The sequence below is a fragment of the Ostrinia furnacalis genome, unplaced genomic scaffold, assembly GCF_004193835.3.
Source record: "Ostrinia furnacalis isolate ACB-3 unplaced genomic scaffold, ASM419383v2 OfSCF7525, whole genome shotgun sequence".
Classification (NCBI taxonomy): domain Eukaryota; kingdom Metazoa; phylum Arthropoda; class Insecta; order Lepidoptera; family Crambidae; genus Ostrinia; species Ostrinia furnacalis.
The window spans coordinates 105,632-123,411 of record NW_021137764.1 but is presented as its reverse complement, the minus strand read 5'-3'; the positions used below and the strand labels follow the sequence as shown (position 1 = coordinate 123,411).

General features: G+C 45.8%; 1 protein-coding gene across 1 annotated transcript; it reads right to left on the bottom strand.

The window, feature by feature from the left end:
* Positions 1–1,579: 1,579 nt before the first annotated feature.
* Positions 1,580–16,514, bottom strand: LOC114364995 (transient receptor potential-gamma protein). The gene is made up of 12 exons (XM_028321392.1): positions 16,299–16,514; positions 7,529–7,657; positions 7,127–7,461; positions 4,299–4,667; positions 3,964–4,224; positions 3,540–3,809; positions 2,990–3,224; positions 2,753–2,890; positions 2,532–2,671; positions 2,204–2,450; positions 1,997–2,126; positions 1,580–1,874 (listed from the first exon to the last, which is right to left on the bottom strand). Exons 3-12 carry the CDS (start codon positions 7,256–7,258, stop codon positions 1,601–1,603), a joined length of 2,196 nt encoding a protein of 731 aa, XP_028177193.1. The 5' UTR covers positions 7,259–7,461; positions 7,529–7,657; positions 16,299–16,514; the 3' UTR covers positions 1,580–1,600.
* Between the last annotated feature and the right edge of the window lie 1,266 nt (positions 16,515–17,780).

Genomic DNA, 17,780 nt, shown 5'->3' with positions numbered 1-17,780 from the left:
GGCGGCGGCGGAGCGGCGCGAGTCGGAGAACTTCTTGCGCTTGCGCTTGAGCGCGGCGAGCGCGCTGAGCGGGTGCAGCGGGCCGCCGCGCGCGCGCTCCGGGCTGCGCTGCGAGTCGCTGCCCGACTCCGAACGCTCGCTGCCGCTGCAATACATGTATCGACATCGATTTTTAATACTGAGTGTAGAAAGAAGAATGCCTAAAAATTTCTGCAGCGAGAAAACATCGAGCCGATGTCTACCCGCAACCGAATCGATTTATCGATTCGATGATGAAACATAAGCACCGCTCGTCCAGTTCGGGATTCCGAAGTTCAACATTCGAGCCGACGTCGACGCTCACCTGGGGGATTGCCTGGTGTGGTCGCACACGGAGTCCTCGGAGCGCGAGCGGCCGATGAGGCGCGACAAGCGCGCCGCCCGCGCCGCCTCGATGATGGTGCCCCAGCGGCGCTTGTGCGGCGCCGGCTTGCGGCGCGTGGAGCCGCCCGCCGCCGCGCCGCCCGCGCCGGCGCCGGGCGCGTCGGACAGGCTGGACTGGCTGGTGCGCAGGCGGCCGCCGGCGCCGCCCAGCAGCGCGCTGAGCGAGGCGTGGTGCGCGTGGCCGCCGCCGTGCTCGTGGTGCAGCGACGCCAGGAACTCGTCCACCGGCGCCAGCGAGCCGCCCGGCGCGATGTTGAACCCCTTCATCAGGCGCCGCTCCTTCTGCCGGTTCTTCTTGCCGCCGCCCCCACCTGCGCACGCGGACGAACGTGAAGCCAAACAATGAGCTATCTAACTGAGAACCAGGAATACGGCTAAAGTTTTTCGAAAGTTTAGCTCGAAAAGCAAAGAACGTTTCTAAACGGGGCACCCGGAAGATCGTCATGCGTCAGCTCGCATACCGGGAGCACCTGCGTTGGCCGTGGACGTGTTCATGCCGGAGTTGCGCAGGATCTCGACCAGCTCGCAGCGGAAGGCGCTGACGTCCTGCTTGATCTCGTTGACGTCGTCCTCCGTCACGCCGCCGCTCTCCGCGCGTCGTTGCTGCACCGTCACGTAGCGTCGCACCAGGTTTCGCATTATAGCCTGAAAATAGCACTTTTTGAACGACCGATACCCACTCGTACATCCGATTACATCGTGTTGACCGTTTTCGAAGCCTCGATCGATCGGACATTTTAAAAATAACGAGTAACTGTATACAATCTATTACCTGATATCTGAAATCTCGCTCGTTTGCTTGTTTTGCTTTTCTCTGAAAACGAGAGCAGACCGATTAGTTCGTATAATTGAGCCACGTTTATATGGACGGTGGTGAGTGGTGCCGCGCGGCGTACCCGGATGGTGCGCATGTGCTCGCGCTTGGCGCGCGCGTGGCCGCACATGCGGCGCTGCAGCCAGCGCCAGGCGTACAGCAGCGACTTGGGCGACGGCACCACGTTGAAGGGCGGCGGCGCCGTGCCGCCCTCCTCGAAGAAGCTGATCCACAGCTTGCTGCGGGCGAACTTCCACTCCACGTCTGCACGCTCCTGCCGAACGCATCAGATTGCTTACAAACTTTACGCCGGCGAGTCGGCAGCTTGGAAGAATATCTTTAATCACGGATCGGAAATAAATACTACGTGACTTGCATCACTGTGAATACTCTACCTACATGGTCCCAAGAGACGGAGATATTTGTGAAGTGTGAACTTACAGATATAAGTTGATACGAATGATTCATCATGGCGATAAGCAGATTCAGTAGGACGATGACGTTGATGACGGCGTAGGTGCCGAACATGAGCATGCCCCAAAAGCGCGTGAAGATCTTGATGCCGTCCAGCTCGAACGAGTCGAGGTCCACCAGCCCGAATGCTGCCCAAAAGAGGGTCTGCATGGTCTCAAATAAACTGCGAACGAAAAAATACATAAATTAAAATACTGTACAGGTTGGCTTTAATTCAAATTTAATTTATTCGACACACCAACCAGCAAATAATAGTATTATGTATATGTACTTAGAAAAACATACTTTGCAAATCGTCTCCAAACGATACAGGCATCAGGATCAGGTAGTGTTCCATTTGCTGCCGGAATATTGGTTCCGATTGTACATCGCTTCTTTTCCATGTCAGCGTAATACCACAATAGTTGATTCAGACCTGAAATACACAGGCTGTCGTTATCATGTTCATATTTAAAATTATAATAGTAACAAACCAGGCAAGGATGCACTTACCACAGGAGAAGGCAAATATGACTAAGATGTCTAATACGAAGAATTTCAAAATATCTAGCACCATCCGGCTCAAAGAAACTTGCAGAGGTCCGAGGTGTGGGTTCACGCTGAAGATGTAAACTAGTTTCAAGCTGCTGAAGATGTTCGCTGCCGAGAACAGACCCTCCGATAGCAGCATAGGGTCCCACGCATCCCATTTCTCTCGAGGTTGGTTCCATTGCAATCCTTGCGCCATTTCTCGACGAACCTGAAAATGTAAAGCAAGAGTTTAAAGACTTAAACATATGTGAGAGGGTTTTTAAGACAACGTACTACATATTTTAATTACCTGAAAATGTGAAACTATTCGCAACGCAACCGTGGCCACGTACAAAGAATTCGTAACGAAGTCTATAACGTTCCACATGTCGTGCACATATTCCCGCAGCCCCATGTCCCAGAGCTGTTTCACCTCGCTCCAAATCAAACCTGCACATAGAAATACTTTTTATACTTGCCTGTCACCGTCAGTCACATAACGCTACAAAGTAAGAAAAATATGAAACCTACCACTGACCCAGGCGAGGATGAGCCATTCGACCAAGGAGGGCGCCGCTCCTCGTCGCGACAAGGGCTCCGCGTGTGGGCTGCCCCACAGAAGGCCCCCCGCTGCCGTTTCTATTCGTTGCGATGCTAGTATTAGGAGAACTGAAAAAATACAGGAATCATAATCAACGAAAAAAATGTCACCGCTTAACAAAGAAACTCAAGTCATGCACAAACAGTTCCGTATTACAATATACTGACACAGGAACATGAAGTAGCTGGCCGAGTGGCAGAGGAACTTGATGAAGGGCTTGCGCAGCGTGCGGCCGGCGGCGGAGTGCGGCGCGGCCACGTAGGCCAGCGCGTACAGCGGGAACATGGCGCCGATGCGCACCATCTCGGCCGCCTGCAGCAGCATGTTCTTGCGCCGGAAGCCCGGCACGCTCTCGTACCAGATGGACGCCAGCAGCTGCTGCACGTTCGGGTGCGCCACGAACTGCCCGACCGAACGACACTCCGTTAACAGTAGCGAGCAACATAATTACTCGCGAGCGATAGGGATGGGTAGCTTGGGGTCATTGGACGGGATTCTACGTGCTCACGGACCAGGCTTTAGACTGTGTCATCTCTTTGCATAACCCTTCGAAGAAAAGACGATCTTAGGTGTCCTGTGCTCGACGACTGCCGCCTTTCGCAAGTGTGAGAAGATAAAATGTCGTTGAACGTTTCCTTTCATTCAAAAAAATAATATCAATGAATACAAAACTACCGAGTGGCATAAGCGAACGCTGTTAAGCTGTATTTCCCTTGCCTTCTTTTGGCGCAGCTTGATGGCCAGCTTGAGCCGCGACAGGCGCATGCGCTCGGGCGCGCCGGGCTCGGGCAGCGGCGCCTGCGGCGCGCCCGTCTCGTGGTTCAGCAGCACCTGCAGCTCGTGCGACGTGCGCGTGTGGTCCAGCAGCGCCGTCGCGAACTCCTGGCACTGCGCGCGCAGCTCCTGGTACTCAGTCTTGAACTCGTGCTCGAGCGCGGACAGCCGCCGCAGCTCCCAGGACAGCTCGAACGCGGTCAGTATGGGGTCCTGGAAATATGGACACGAACAAATTCTAACCACCAAAAATGCGTTACGAACTTTTGGCAACTGGAACTTTTGATTTTCAATTAGCTTTTGTCATACACAAATGTACCAGGTGTTATCGTGACTGATTCGTGAAAGTATATAACGGTCGTCTAACCTTCGAAGACAGCGCGATCAGCGACGGTGAGGCCAGAGCCCTGTAGGCGTTGATCCTGGAGCGCGAGTGGCGCAGCGAGTCCTCGCAGCGCGAGCGCACGCACTCGTCGCAGCCGCAGCGCACGTCGTGCGGCACGGGCAGCGCGGCGCCGCGGTCCAGCAGCAGCTTGATGATCTCGTAGCTGTCGCGGTGCGCCGCCAGGATCAGCGGCGTGATGTCCGCCGTGAACGTGGCCGTCTCCGGCGGCAGCGCCTCCCAGCTCTGCCGACAAGCACACCCGGTACTCCGCGGTTCGGCGAGATCGTGACTGCACAAGGCGGCGGGGAGGTACGTACGTGCAGCTCGCCCGGCTTGCGCGAGCGCTCCTCGTGGTCGAGCAGCGCCTCGACGGCCTCGACGAACTCCTCGGAGATGGCGTGCAGCAGCGCGTCGCGCGTCTCCACGCCGAACTCCAGCAGCAGCTCCACCATCTCGAGGTTCTCGTTGTCGATGGCCATGAGCAGCGCGCTGCGGCCCAGCGGGTCCACGCAGTCCACGTTGATGTGGCACGTGTCGCGCGCGCGCTGCAGCACGCGCCGCGTGCCCGCCACGTCGCCGCGCTCCACGCCCAGCAGGTACTTCTTCTCCTCCAGGGACAGCACGGCCATCTCCTGGTGCGGCCGCACCACGTTCTCCTCCTCTGTCATCCCGTGGATGCTGTGCCGCTGGAAACGACCGCCCACGTAAACGATTAGTCACTCCGCGTTCTGTTTTGTGACACCAAATTTGTAGCCCGTTCGTCGATAGCTAAGTATTTAGAGGATTAATGGTTACGATTTGACTATTCTTTCCTCGGACGACCTTTCGCATTATTTCCCCTTGTTCAAGGACTAAGCGAATAGACTATGGGTACTTTGGAACTATCGATTCCCGGTTGGTTTATCAATGTAAAAGGTTAGGAGATAATTGGATTGAAATCGATAAATTGACCGAGCCGGATTGGGGTCATTAATTTGATTGAAAGCTGGAAAACCGTACTTCCAAGGCGCTAGATAAGTAACATTGATTGTTGTTAGAAATGGCAGGAGGTGAATATTGTTGACGCCGTGAACGAAAACAAACGCCATGAACCTACACGTTCTTCGTCGCGGTGACATCCCTCGATAATGTAAATGTGTCGATGCAACTGTCTTGTTATGGCGAGATGACAGCGATAAGCGTGAAGTAGGTCACTTGTTGATAGGAGAGTGGAGCGGTCGGACGGCCGACAGCCTGCGTCCGCGGCCGGCGCGCCGCCCACCGCCGCCCATTGGAAGTGGGTCGCGGAGCTCGAGCCGGGGGGTGCTCGGGGTCTCGGAGTGCGCCTTCCATGTCTATCGTTTGTTGCAAATGACTTTATCGCTTGTAAAAGTCCTCATTATTTTTGTTCTCTCGAATATAATACTAGCATTACTTATGCAAACAACAGTCGATGAAGGACGAGGCGAGCATGGCGAGCGGACTGGGCGCGCTCCGGGCTCGAGCACGACACCCCCGGCCATTAATCGGCCCGTCTGATTCGATGAAATACCTACTACTTTTACGTAAATGTTTACACGGGAACTCTAATTTGAGACTCGCGCGAGAGCTTTCGTCGAGTACTCAAACCGATGAATATGATGTTTAAATTAACATGGATTGAATGTAAACACAGACAATGGTGAAAATGAGTTCGCATTTACGACTACCGTTTGTCAGAGGGTATTTAACGTTTCACTTTCATCATATTGAAGCTTCTATTTACATGAAAATATTATGTGTTGAGTAAAGATGATGGGCTTAAGAAAACAATTAGGTTTTAAAAGTTATTAATCAATTATAGCTGTGCCCGCGACTTCGTACCTACCTAACTACGCACGCGTGTAAATAGTTTGAATAATATTTCCCGTTTTTACAATATTTTTCTTTACTGCTCCGCCTCTATTGGCTGCAGGGTGGTGTTAAGCATATAGCTTTTCTTCATGTTAGATACAACATTAAAATATTTTTTTACATCGGACCAGTTAGTTCCTGAGATTAGCGCGTTCATGTAAACAAAGCAACAAACTCTTAAGTTTTATAATTAGTTAGATTCATTTTTTTTATCCACAACGAGGAAACTCTTGGCCTGTATCTCACGTGATGGTAAGTGATGATCAGGCCGAAGGTGGAAGCGAGCTTCACCCGGAATCCTCAACCACAGAGGAACTGGCTATCTTACCTCTAACTGCCGGAATACAACAATGCTGTTAACAATGTTGTTATGTTGCGTTTATGATTTATTCCGACGCTAACCTTTACTATAATGTTTAAATAGACTTGGTTGATTAGTGCGATTGGCGACGTTGTTATCACAACGTTGTTGTCACTATCGTGACAGATGCTACCTCGCCCTGAAAGCGCATTATAATTTTATTATTCATCAAACGATGGGAGCTCAGGGGCTCTTTAGTGTATATTTGATGAATAATAGGTAGTTTGTGATTCCTTTAAGCGTGCCGGGCTGATGCCTGTTTGAATAATTTCCCTGAGGGACTCCAAATGAGCCCACCATTACACACAGCAGCGCCGACGCCAACTACCCGCAAGCCCGCCGCGCGGCCACCGCAACGAGAGCATTATGTAAATTACGCTACTAATGTATGTAACCCTTTCCGGTATTCGTGATGAACAGTGTTAGTGAAACAGGCGGAGTAGGCATGTTCTGGTAGTGCAGTGCAGTAATTAAAGCTCTGAATAGAATGGATCTACAACGTGACTAGTATCTATATCGTACGTATGATTATTTCATTTCGATACTTCGCTAGGGTTCTTTAACAGATTACATTTATATTTATTACTTCTAAGTAATTGATTACATCGCCTGAATGAACTTTGGATTTGTTCGTTTGTTATCGTTCAAGCGAAAGAATACATCCAGAAGAGTACTTATACTGAGCGGCCATGTTCAATACATGAAACTCTACATGCATTTGCTTTTAGTTAAACAGTACAGGTGTTAAACGTGATTATCTTTATCTAATTATCAAGGTCAAATTCCTGCGCTCTGTTAAGAGTTTAGATACACGGGAAATAGTGTATCAAATTAAGCGATGCAATGCTTTCGAAGTGATATCTTAAGGATTTCACTATAGGCAGGCATAACGTCTATGGTGAAAGTGTGCACCTTGACTTTGTTGTCGAGCGGACGCGGCTCGGGCGCCAGCAGGTTGCCCATCTCCACGCGGCATGTGGAAGGGCGGCGCGCGTCGCTGCCGCCGCTGCTGCCGCCGCCGCCGCCGCCGCTGCCGCCGGACATCTCGGAGCCGCCGCTCTCTGCACAACACACACGGTCACCGGCGGCCGCGCCCCGGCGCGAGCGCAGCCGCCGCCGGGAGCTCACCTCGCGCACTCGCGCCGTCGCAATGCGGACGGGGATATATTTAGCGGCGATGCGGCCACCGCGCAACACTCACCGGCGCCGTCGCCGCCGCGTGCGCCATCCCGCGCCCGCTCCGTGAACTGAAACAAAGCGGCGGTGAGTGTGGGCTGGCGGGGCGAGGACGCGGCGGGGCCGGGGCGGACGCACCTGCACGCGGCGGGCGCGGCGCGCGGCGATCTGCCGCGAGTGCCGCCGCAGCGCCTCCAGCGCGCCGGGGCCGCCTGCCGGGACGCTCACCGGCCGCCCGCCGCCGCCATCTGCGACCGGAGCCCGACCCTGCAAAGTGAACGTTGCGAGTTCAAAGCTTCTTATTTACTGCTACTGCATCGTAAAAACTTTTGTTTACCTACTCCGTCGAGCGTTCATCGTATCATAAAATAATTACATGATTTCGCTCCGCTCGCTTCGAGCCGACCGTAAATACACGGTGGGTGTCTTTAGAGATGTTTTGATTAATATTGATAGACATAACATCGCCATTCTACTAATACATGACGCAGCAGTACGCTTAGTCTCACTCCCACATGAAAATCTCCCTTCTCTGCTTTGTTTAAAGCACGATCGGGGATAACCTTACCAATCTTACCATCTCACTAGTTCACAAATAAAATATTTAACGAATCGCGTTAAAAAATATTTGATTAAACCTCCTTTTCGAAGCCAAGAACAATTTTCACTAATTACTTATTTGATTAAAGTTCACTGTAGGTACTTTGATTTCATTCACACCGTTCGTTTCAGCCGAAAGACGTCCACTGCTGGATGAAGGCCTTCCAAGGATTTCCACAAAGACTGGTCCTGCGCCGCTCGCATCCAGGCACCTCCCGCGACCTTCACCAGATCGTCGGTCCACCTAGTGGGAGGCCTGCCCACGCTACGTTTTCATTCGCATAAACAAATATTTTATGTAATGTTGGTTATACTTTATGGTATAACCCCTTGCGTTGTTGAGGTTGCGTCCTATTATCACAAATCAATAACATAAAGCCTAATTTACCTTAGATACCTAAGCCAGTAACATTTCCCAAGGGCAGTGAACCAACGAATATACTTATACGTAAGTAGCCGGGGCTGATGAACACAAACACTTAACCAAATAACACTTTAATTTTGAATTGATTCGGAGTCATGGCAAATACGATATCGATCTTTAACGCATTATTTGTGCTGTTGGAACTCAACAACTCACCCGTTCCAAGGTACCAAGATACCAGTTGTCGGCTCTAAAACAAATACCGCGATGATTTATTGGCATTATTATTATCCGAGCTTCTCGGAGGAGCAGACACGCGCGCGATCATGACTTTACATTATTACTCGCTTTCATTAATTTGACTAAAAATAGAAAGCCAAGATAAACTATCCATTGAATGCTGAAGTCAGATTCACTCATGATCCGAATAGATAGAAAAAATTAGTCATAAAGATAAACTTGCGCGTTGCTTCTCGGTATTTTTTTGGCGGATATTGATGTCTGATTGGAATTGTTACTATTTATTGTACCTCGCTTATATTCGAAAATCTATTGTTAGGGTTCAGTGCCTCAAAAGGAAAAAACGAAACCCTTATAGGATCATTTAGTTGTCCGTCCGGCAAGTAATAGAGTCTAACGCTCGTATTCACAAACGAAGCTTGCTTAAGTGAAACAGAAAATTGAACGCACAGCGTTCAATAGAGCTCTGTGATTGGTTCTTGTATCGTGTGTAATCCTGTACGTCCACGCGCACTGTGAGACCTCATAGTAATGTTTGTGAATACGGGCGTTATACTATAAGTAAGGGTCTTTAAGCAAGCAACGGCGCGACGGTCAAAGTTTTAGTGTCATGTGTGAACCGTATGAAATGGCTTCATTAGCACAAGCATAAATAGATTTTATTTTTATGTTATTTAGTTTTCGATTTCTGACGAAGAATGAAAGAACCTACATACAGAAACCTCGGTAGGTGAGTCCGACTCGCACTTGCCCGGTTTTTTAATTGGTTCGAGTAGCTTGATGTAACGCTTAGCCCGTACACGTGTACCTACAATTTTCTATTTCTATTTCAGATATCTTTCTTCAGACAAGTTATTCTGCTTAAAGATTTTCCTCGTAACAAGAATACTTAATTTTATTCAACAAGAATACTTAATACATAATTATGTAAAGCGAATGGTTCGACTAAACAAAAGATACGCCCAGTATGTACCCATAAATTAGACGTATCCGAATTTTAATAATCCGCCCCTCTGAAATTCTAAAAACCCTTCAACGAATTTTCCCGTACATTTTCACTACGTGTCCGGCGTGCGGTGGCCGAGCTTTCTCCCTAATCTTGCTCCGTCACGTGGCGTCACGCGCCCCCGCGGCACAGCTGTAGTGTAGTGCAGTATTCGAGCAGCCGCAAACAACGACCCGTTATTAATCGCCTTGATTACTCGAGCTTCTGAAATGGTTATTCATGATTCATCGCGGGCAGTATGAGGGTTGACGCGCTAGCAAACGGACCGATATCTCATACGTTCGGATTGGATGTGTATCGGCGAGTGAGAGCTTAGGCGTGTAATCTCGTTTGGTCGCGTGTCATGACGCCGGTAATTGAGGGTGTCCGCCCAACAACGCCGGTGGCCGGTTTATTACAGGCTCGGCTGAACTGAACCTGAACACTCCGCCATAAGCATTCTCGTGACTGAGGGGTGCCGAATGAGTCTCACGAAAACTTTTCTCGTAGTACCTATTACTTCTTTTATTCAACGTAAAACAATATTTTCTTTGTTTACTTTATACGTCTATGATACTCATAATAATCCACACTTAGTATAGTACAAGGTTATTTGTAAAACACCAGCAACCTCGCAGGACTGGTTAACTCATATCCTATGCAATATTATACTCTTAATAATAAGTAGGTACTCAACAAAACAATTTATCAAGTTTTTATAGATAGAGTTTTTATATTAAGGCTACTTATGTTCATAAACGAAAGAACATTGCAATGTGCCCCTCGTTTAGTAGATGTATAAACATTACATTAAATTAACAGTAAATTAAATAATATTAATAATGATTATATTCTTGGACATTAAATCTCTGCGCTGTCCAGTCCCATACTAATAATATTTAGGCTATCCTATCGTATATCTAATGACATTTTTACCCCTTGAATTGTTGCTTTTATCACGGCAAAGCCACGGTGCGTGTAATCGCGCTTCGTCACGTACACCCTCCTCAGAGAGGCTCCCCGGCGCGGCTCCGCTGCATACTAAGAGCGCGGCCGCACTCGCAGCCTGCCCGACCTAATCGCCGATTGTTTCTTACATAAAACAACTAACATTATGCCACCATTTATTTATCATCGCTTAAGTATTGGTTTCTCTATTTATAAGCTGTGATGCTGAAACCTCGTTAATAAGCTCTAGCTTTAGAGTAGACCTACAACCAAATTCCGTAAAAAAACGTCTTCCGGTACTCAGAACAGACTTTATGCTACTACTTAGTTTAAAAAATCGTCATTCTTGAGACACGATACTTATTTTAGTAATTTGTATCAAAATCTTCATCGTGCAAAATGCCTGAAAATACCGACAAGTCATCGAAGCTTTATTGAGCCACGAAAGCTCTGCTCAAACTGTGATTGTGTTGTGTGAAGAGCTGTGGAGCGAGGGTGTCGCCAATTACAATTGTTTGACGTATAAACAAAGCCAACTAAATCCAATCTCCTCAATTATGAGTTCGACGGCGTAAGGGGCTTACCTACCCTCCGAGACATTGTTAGGCTGAGCCGTGCAGGAGCGGCTTCGAACGATTGGGAATTTGGCTGATGAGATGTTGATACCTACTCGTACTTATCTGCTGAGGGCAAATGTTGCTCTTAAAAAGTTAAAGACGATATTGTGCGCGATGAACTTCCTAACTGAGAAATTAATTTAAATGTCTTAAAAGCTTGTGACTGGTGAATTCTCAAGAATACCGATCTACACTTGTCGACGAACAATTCGGAATCGGCCTATGATTGATGAACTTTCAATCTCAAGTTTTTAAATTATATTTAGTCAGATCGACGCAAAGCAGCGCAAAGCCCATTTCATAACTTTTAATGGTTATTTATTAAGGAACACTAATAATATAAACTTCCTTATAGCTCTAATACTTTCAAAACATATAAAATCGAATTTAATCGAAAGCGATTGAATTAAATGTATTTCAAAAGAAAACTTAAGACATACAACCACAGCTGTTATGTCAGAGACTTTTATGAGGAGCCACATCAGTCTGTTGTTTAGCATGACTCGTAAAACAGTTGCTACAAACGGCAGCAAGCCCGCTAGCGGCCTTAAACGTGACTCCTTCCTTTCCTTTAAAAGTTAGAAGGACTCGCATAGAACTTAACTGCAAAGTCCAAATGGAACTAAGCGCCACTACAAAGGTTTGTTGACTAGACTAACACATATCGGCATATCCCACATTTCCACCACCGTTCGACAACAGACCCAGCCTATAATAGATTCGTTAAGTATTTCCTACTATAACGAATCCCCTTCAGGTTGGATGATAAAACCGGAGTGTACCAAAGCTCTTTGAAAAATGGGAATCTAATCCCATTTTGCGAAATGAAATCCGCTCAAGCCAAGCGCTCACCGCACCCTGAATAGTGCCAGTCAACGCTTTCGTTAGTAAATCCCAATAAAGATACAAAGAAGCTAACATTGAGAAGGCTTTTTTTACTTATCCATTTACGTATTGTATCATGTCGCTCTTTCGCAAATCATTTGAGTTCATTTGTTATGAAAACCGTCGCTTTGCGATTTGCAAATTTGACAAAGTGAGAATCTGGCACATTGCGACCGCTTGACAATTTGCGAATTTGACAATTTGCGCATAAACGTTTAATTTGGACTTGTTCAAATTTATCCCTACATCCCTATATAGCCTACTCTATTATCGTTTGAAGTACTTAGAAATCAAGATTTGCTGTCGACTAACATTTTAAAAAATGTCTGCTGTTTTTATTTATTTAATGTTGATGTGGTTAGTTAGCGATAGCTATTTGGTACCTACCGAACTTAAATACGCCAGCGGTCGTGGGTTCCATCCCCAGACATCACAGACAATTAAAAAATGTAACCGCCCCATAATATTATTTGATCAGATCCGACTAGAGTTGCGTCAAGTGTGAGCGTGGCTCGTGAAGCCTGCGCATGCAGGGCCCGCGTTGGTGAACGCCGCGGCATCATTGATGGCTGCGCCGAGGGCCCTCGGCCGTGAAGCGTGGGATTGCACCGCGCCAGCCTCGGGAAAATCTCATCCACTATCTGATAACGCTAATTCCAGCAATTTAGGCAAAAGGTACATAGAGCTATTTTCAGCATAATGTGAGTTCGCAAAACTTTAACGTTTAACCTTTTCGTTTTCTGAATCACAAAACGTTTCTCATAGGGGAGAGTTCGGTATATTGTACCGCCGGGTAAATTGTACCACCCTCATATTTCGTAAAGTATTTATTGAATGTCTGTAATTGCAACACTCAGCGATACACAACTAAAATCAATTAATATCGGCCATGTGGTTTTTGCCGTGACAACAAACACGTGTGTTTTATTTTGAAAAGTATTTTTTCATTGTTTTCAAGTAACTTTTGACAATACATGTTTAGATTGTAATTTTGTTAAATTTAATCACAGGGTGTTTCTAATATATTATTTAGAAGAGTAAATTAGTGTGGATTACAATTATTTGAAACATTTTTCGGTATTTATAAGCTATATTTTTTACCGATTTTTTAAAAGCACTATCACCTAGTCGGCTAAATTGTACCACACCAAGTTGTATGGAACTTTACCAAAGGATTTTGAATTTTTTTTTAGTAAATCATATTTAGAAGTTATAATAGCGTAGTTATGTTTGACTAACAATAAATGAAAGCAAAAGACTGGCAAAGTAGATTAGGTATAAGTGTGCGTTACGATAATTGGAATTACAAAACTTGTACTCAAAATCGTGATAACGTGTAAATCAATATCGATTGTCTATGTAATTAACTACTGTTCCTCTTCGTTTCCTAATTTGTTAAGAATGTATCGTATAATATTTTGCCATAGTTTTTTTAAAGGCTTGAAATTTATTGAAGTCCAATTTAGTAACCCTGTGGTACAAATTATCGAACCGGTTGGCTAAATTGGACCGAAGCTCTGAACTCGTACTTTGTGGATTTGTGCTAAATATACAACAATCATGTTAATTAATACTTATGAAATAGTAAGTTGAATAATGTATCTTTTATTATATACCATGGACATTAGCAAAAACAAACGAAAACTATGTGTAAAATGGGATTGAAAAAAACTGGTCCAAATTAGCGGACTCTCCCTTAAGTACTCATAACTCGATATAAGTGCCTTCTTCCTGTGACGTGGATTTGCGGACTAGTCCGCATGCGGGCTGTCCGCATCTCGTTATTTCATACTGTTTTTCCTATTACGCGGGTTACACGCACGCCACAGATCAGAGACCATATCATAAAAAAAACTCAATTTAATTTTGCAAATAGGCTTTTAAAAAGCACTTTTACACGTCCCAGTATTAACCCTACTATTGTTTCGGTACAATAAATGGGCCAGTGCTGAGAAGTATCCGTATGCGTGATGAAATTCGCATTACAGGAAAAAGGCACTAAAGCCCAGAACAGACGGTGAAACGCAACTAAGTTTCTGCCATAGCATCCGTTGAGAGACCACACATGACGCGACCAGTTTGATACTTTCAGTTTCAGTTTCATTCATAAGAATCATCAGAAAGTTGCAGTTTCGTTGCAGTTGCGATTCACCGTCTGTTCTGGGCCTAAGTGTGTTGTATTTTAACTGCAATTGTTTTAATTTTTAGTCGTCTGCAGCCGTCTATGTTATTACTAAAATAATTTATATTTCCAATACATATTATATTTATATTAAACTAGCGACCCGCCCCGGCTTCGCACGGTTGCAATGGAATTTCTCGACTTTTCTCCTCTACATATTAAACATGTTTTATGCATATAAACCTACCTCTTGAATCACTCTATCTATTATAAACCGCATCAAATTCCGTTGCATAGTTTTAAAGATCTAAGCATACATAGGGACAGACAGACAGGAAAGCGACTTTGTTTTATAATATGTAGTGATGATTAGTGATATATATGTCGCAGTCGGATTGTATAATCCGCCGTTTTACATTACCACTAGGCATTTTACATTACAGCTCTGTTTTGTAATACGGCGGTTCAACGTTTAGGCGGATTGTCATTGCGATACGTTCTTCAATACGGCGGCCCACGTTTAGCCGCATCGTACTACTATTTAGATTGTAGGGTGACCATACTTACAAAATAAAACAATGTTTAATGAAAATTAATTTTAATTTTAATAAGACAGATTTCTTCTCACGATATTCCTTAGTAATTAAGTAACAATTATTATCTTCGTTACTGTAAGTAAGTAAATTATATATTTGGCTTTAGTCATTTAAACTTTTTTTGAAAATTAATAATGTAATAAAATATTTGGCTTTAGTCATTTTTAAACATAATGAGTAATCACAAGGAACCTACATACCTACATATTGAAATAAAATATATCTCAAAACAATTAAACTTTTCTAAAAATTTTAAGAAATTATTAGATATCTGGCTTTAGTCTTTTTGCACCAATAATATTTAGTAGGATTCCGCCGAACACCAGAATCCATAGCCACTTTAGCGGTTTTGATAACCTCCAAAACTCGGTCCCTTGTCCACGGTTTTTTGACTGTTCCACATCGTGAAGAATAGAAATTATTCAATTGCAAGTTAAAATTGTTCTTAAACTCACTGTCGACACACATATTTATAACGTTTTCTTTATTAGATTCAGAAATAACTCCGTAATTTAGCAACACATTTTCTGCATCCGACGCCATTGTTTTTGTTATGTCAGGCAGCGCCACGTTATTGAAAATGGGAACTAAAAACTGTCAAAGCGGCGGGTAATGACACGCTGTTTTACATTGCGGCTAGCTGTATTGAAGAACGTTTGGCGCCGAATACATTCCGGCGGATTTTCATTCAGCCGTATTCAATCCGCCTAAACGTTAAGCCGCCGTATTACAAAACAGAGCTGTAATGTAAAATGCCTAGTGGTAATGTAAAACGGCGGATTATACAATCCGACTGCGACATATCGATAGTAGAGGGCAGCGCGTAAAATAAACAAGCAAACATATGGCAACGCTAACGATTGTAACGGTACAGAATATTACATATTTCGTGGGTGTTACCACACACAGTTGGGTTTATCATGTCAAATGTTAACTTTTAAATTAAATCAATTTGTGAACTCAGATCCTGCGACATATAATCTCTCTGGCCGTACTTTTTTACATATTACGATAACGTGTTTACAGGTCACGACAAAAATAGATTGTAATCCCCTGTGCCTGCGCCTGGCGCACGGCAGATATCGATGTTATGGCACGGCTACAGCACTTTATGGAACTACTTCCGCGCCGTGGATTATTATTATGACCTAATTTATAGAGACGATTTGGAACGTATCAAGCCGGAAATCTATTTATGATAATCCACTCGGCGGTATTGTTGTAATACAAAGCAAAGCTTTTGAGAGCTTAATGACCTCATTATTCAAATCAGAGGCTGCAGACGATAACGTCCCCATAAAATATAGAGTTATGGTAATACGAGTCGTCGCAGTGGATTACAAATGATACAAGCTGTTTTTTATTTTCGCACAATATTTTCCTTAATTCTCAAAACACGCACAGTCGAGTGTGTCGGTCGTTTGTTGCCGGCGTCGGCGTCCGCGGCGTCAATTAGTGGCGCGTTAAACTCATTCATTTGCCCAGCGTGAAGTTCATTGAGTGCCGCCGGGTGATCGCAACATCCACGGTGACGCGTTCGAGAAACTTTACCTACAGAACGGTCCGTGCAACCGTGCCGGCGCGCGGAGGGTGCACGCGAGCGCGGCGGTGCCGGTGCAGGCGGGCGGCGTCGCCAGCGGCGCTCGTAAATTCTATTTCGGCAGGAACTTGTGAATCGAGCACCTACACTAGCGCCGAGCCAGCGGCGAGCGCGGGCGGAGAGCGGAGGGAACACGTGGCGCGCCGGGCGCGGCGCGAGGCATGCGGGCGAGTCGTCGACAGCCGCGCGCGCCGCGCACTGCCGCCGCCCGCCGCCGCCCGCCCTGCCGCCGCCCGCCCGCGCTCTCCGCCCGCCTCGTCCGCCCTCGGCCACAGTGCACGTGCTTCCAGTAATTTGAGCGTTCGTTTGCTTTGCTCTTGTCATTCTCCGTTGAATGATTCTTTTTCATTTGCACAAAAACTATTAACGAAGGATACGGCAACACGGTAAACATAAACAGAACAGANACATAAACAGAACAGAAAAGTAGTAAATTTGTTAGTATCTCTGACACCGTATTTTCAATATTATATGTCAATTGCCGCGTCTAGTCCTCGAGTAGAATCGCAGATCTTTAATTCAGGCTCCCCCCTAATCCTGCTCTCCCCACCACCTCTCACCTCCGTGTACGTCATACCTGTAGGATACAAGTAGACACACATTTTTCCTACTGGTGTACCCCTGCACTGTGTCACTGACATCGTTCGTGAGAAATCGATTACTTTTAAGCGGACTACTGAAAAACCATTTCGATCGTTGACTGAACGACCCGAGCCGATAGATCACACACGTGACCACTCGTGCCGCCCTCCGGCACTCCCGAGTTCCTCCCGCACGCCCTCTGTCGTGGAGCCGCCGCTTGTTCCAATTAACCCTTTCATACTTAGACTAAAACCCTTGGGTTTACTTATAGGTAATTTTTATTAAACACTCTTAGAACAATGATAATTAACGAATTTTTTAAATTCAACAGGAAAAATTACGAGCTTTTAGGATGGGGGAGAGCTTTACATTAGAAATATTACTTTAAAACCCCACAAAAAACATTCAGAAGTAACTAAACTTTCAATTTGTTACTCCAGTAAAAATAGCCTCAATTTTTCCTAAAAGAAAACTTGCAAGCGGCTATATTTCAGAAGGAAAGCTCCCGCCTGATAATACTAGCCATTTTCTTCTTCATTGGCCCATTTTGTGACGATCTCGTTTACATGAGGCGACACCGCGGAATACGCAAAAGAAAAGGAAATTTGCCCCAAAAATGTTGCGAAACGTAGTTCGAGAACACGTTCTCTTAAGGCGATTAGAGTCCTCAATGACCTTGAGCGTTTGACCTTCACGCTTCGCACAACACCCGCGCACCCCGCACGAAAACTCCGATTTGACACCGATCAAAATTACACGGGCATAGGTAGGTACAGAATAGAAGCTCTTTCTTCATATATTTANTTGTATTGTGTCTTGGGAATCAATATTTGTGCATGATGATTGCGCCT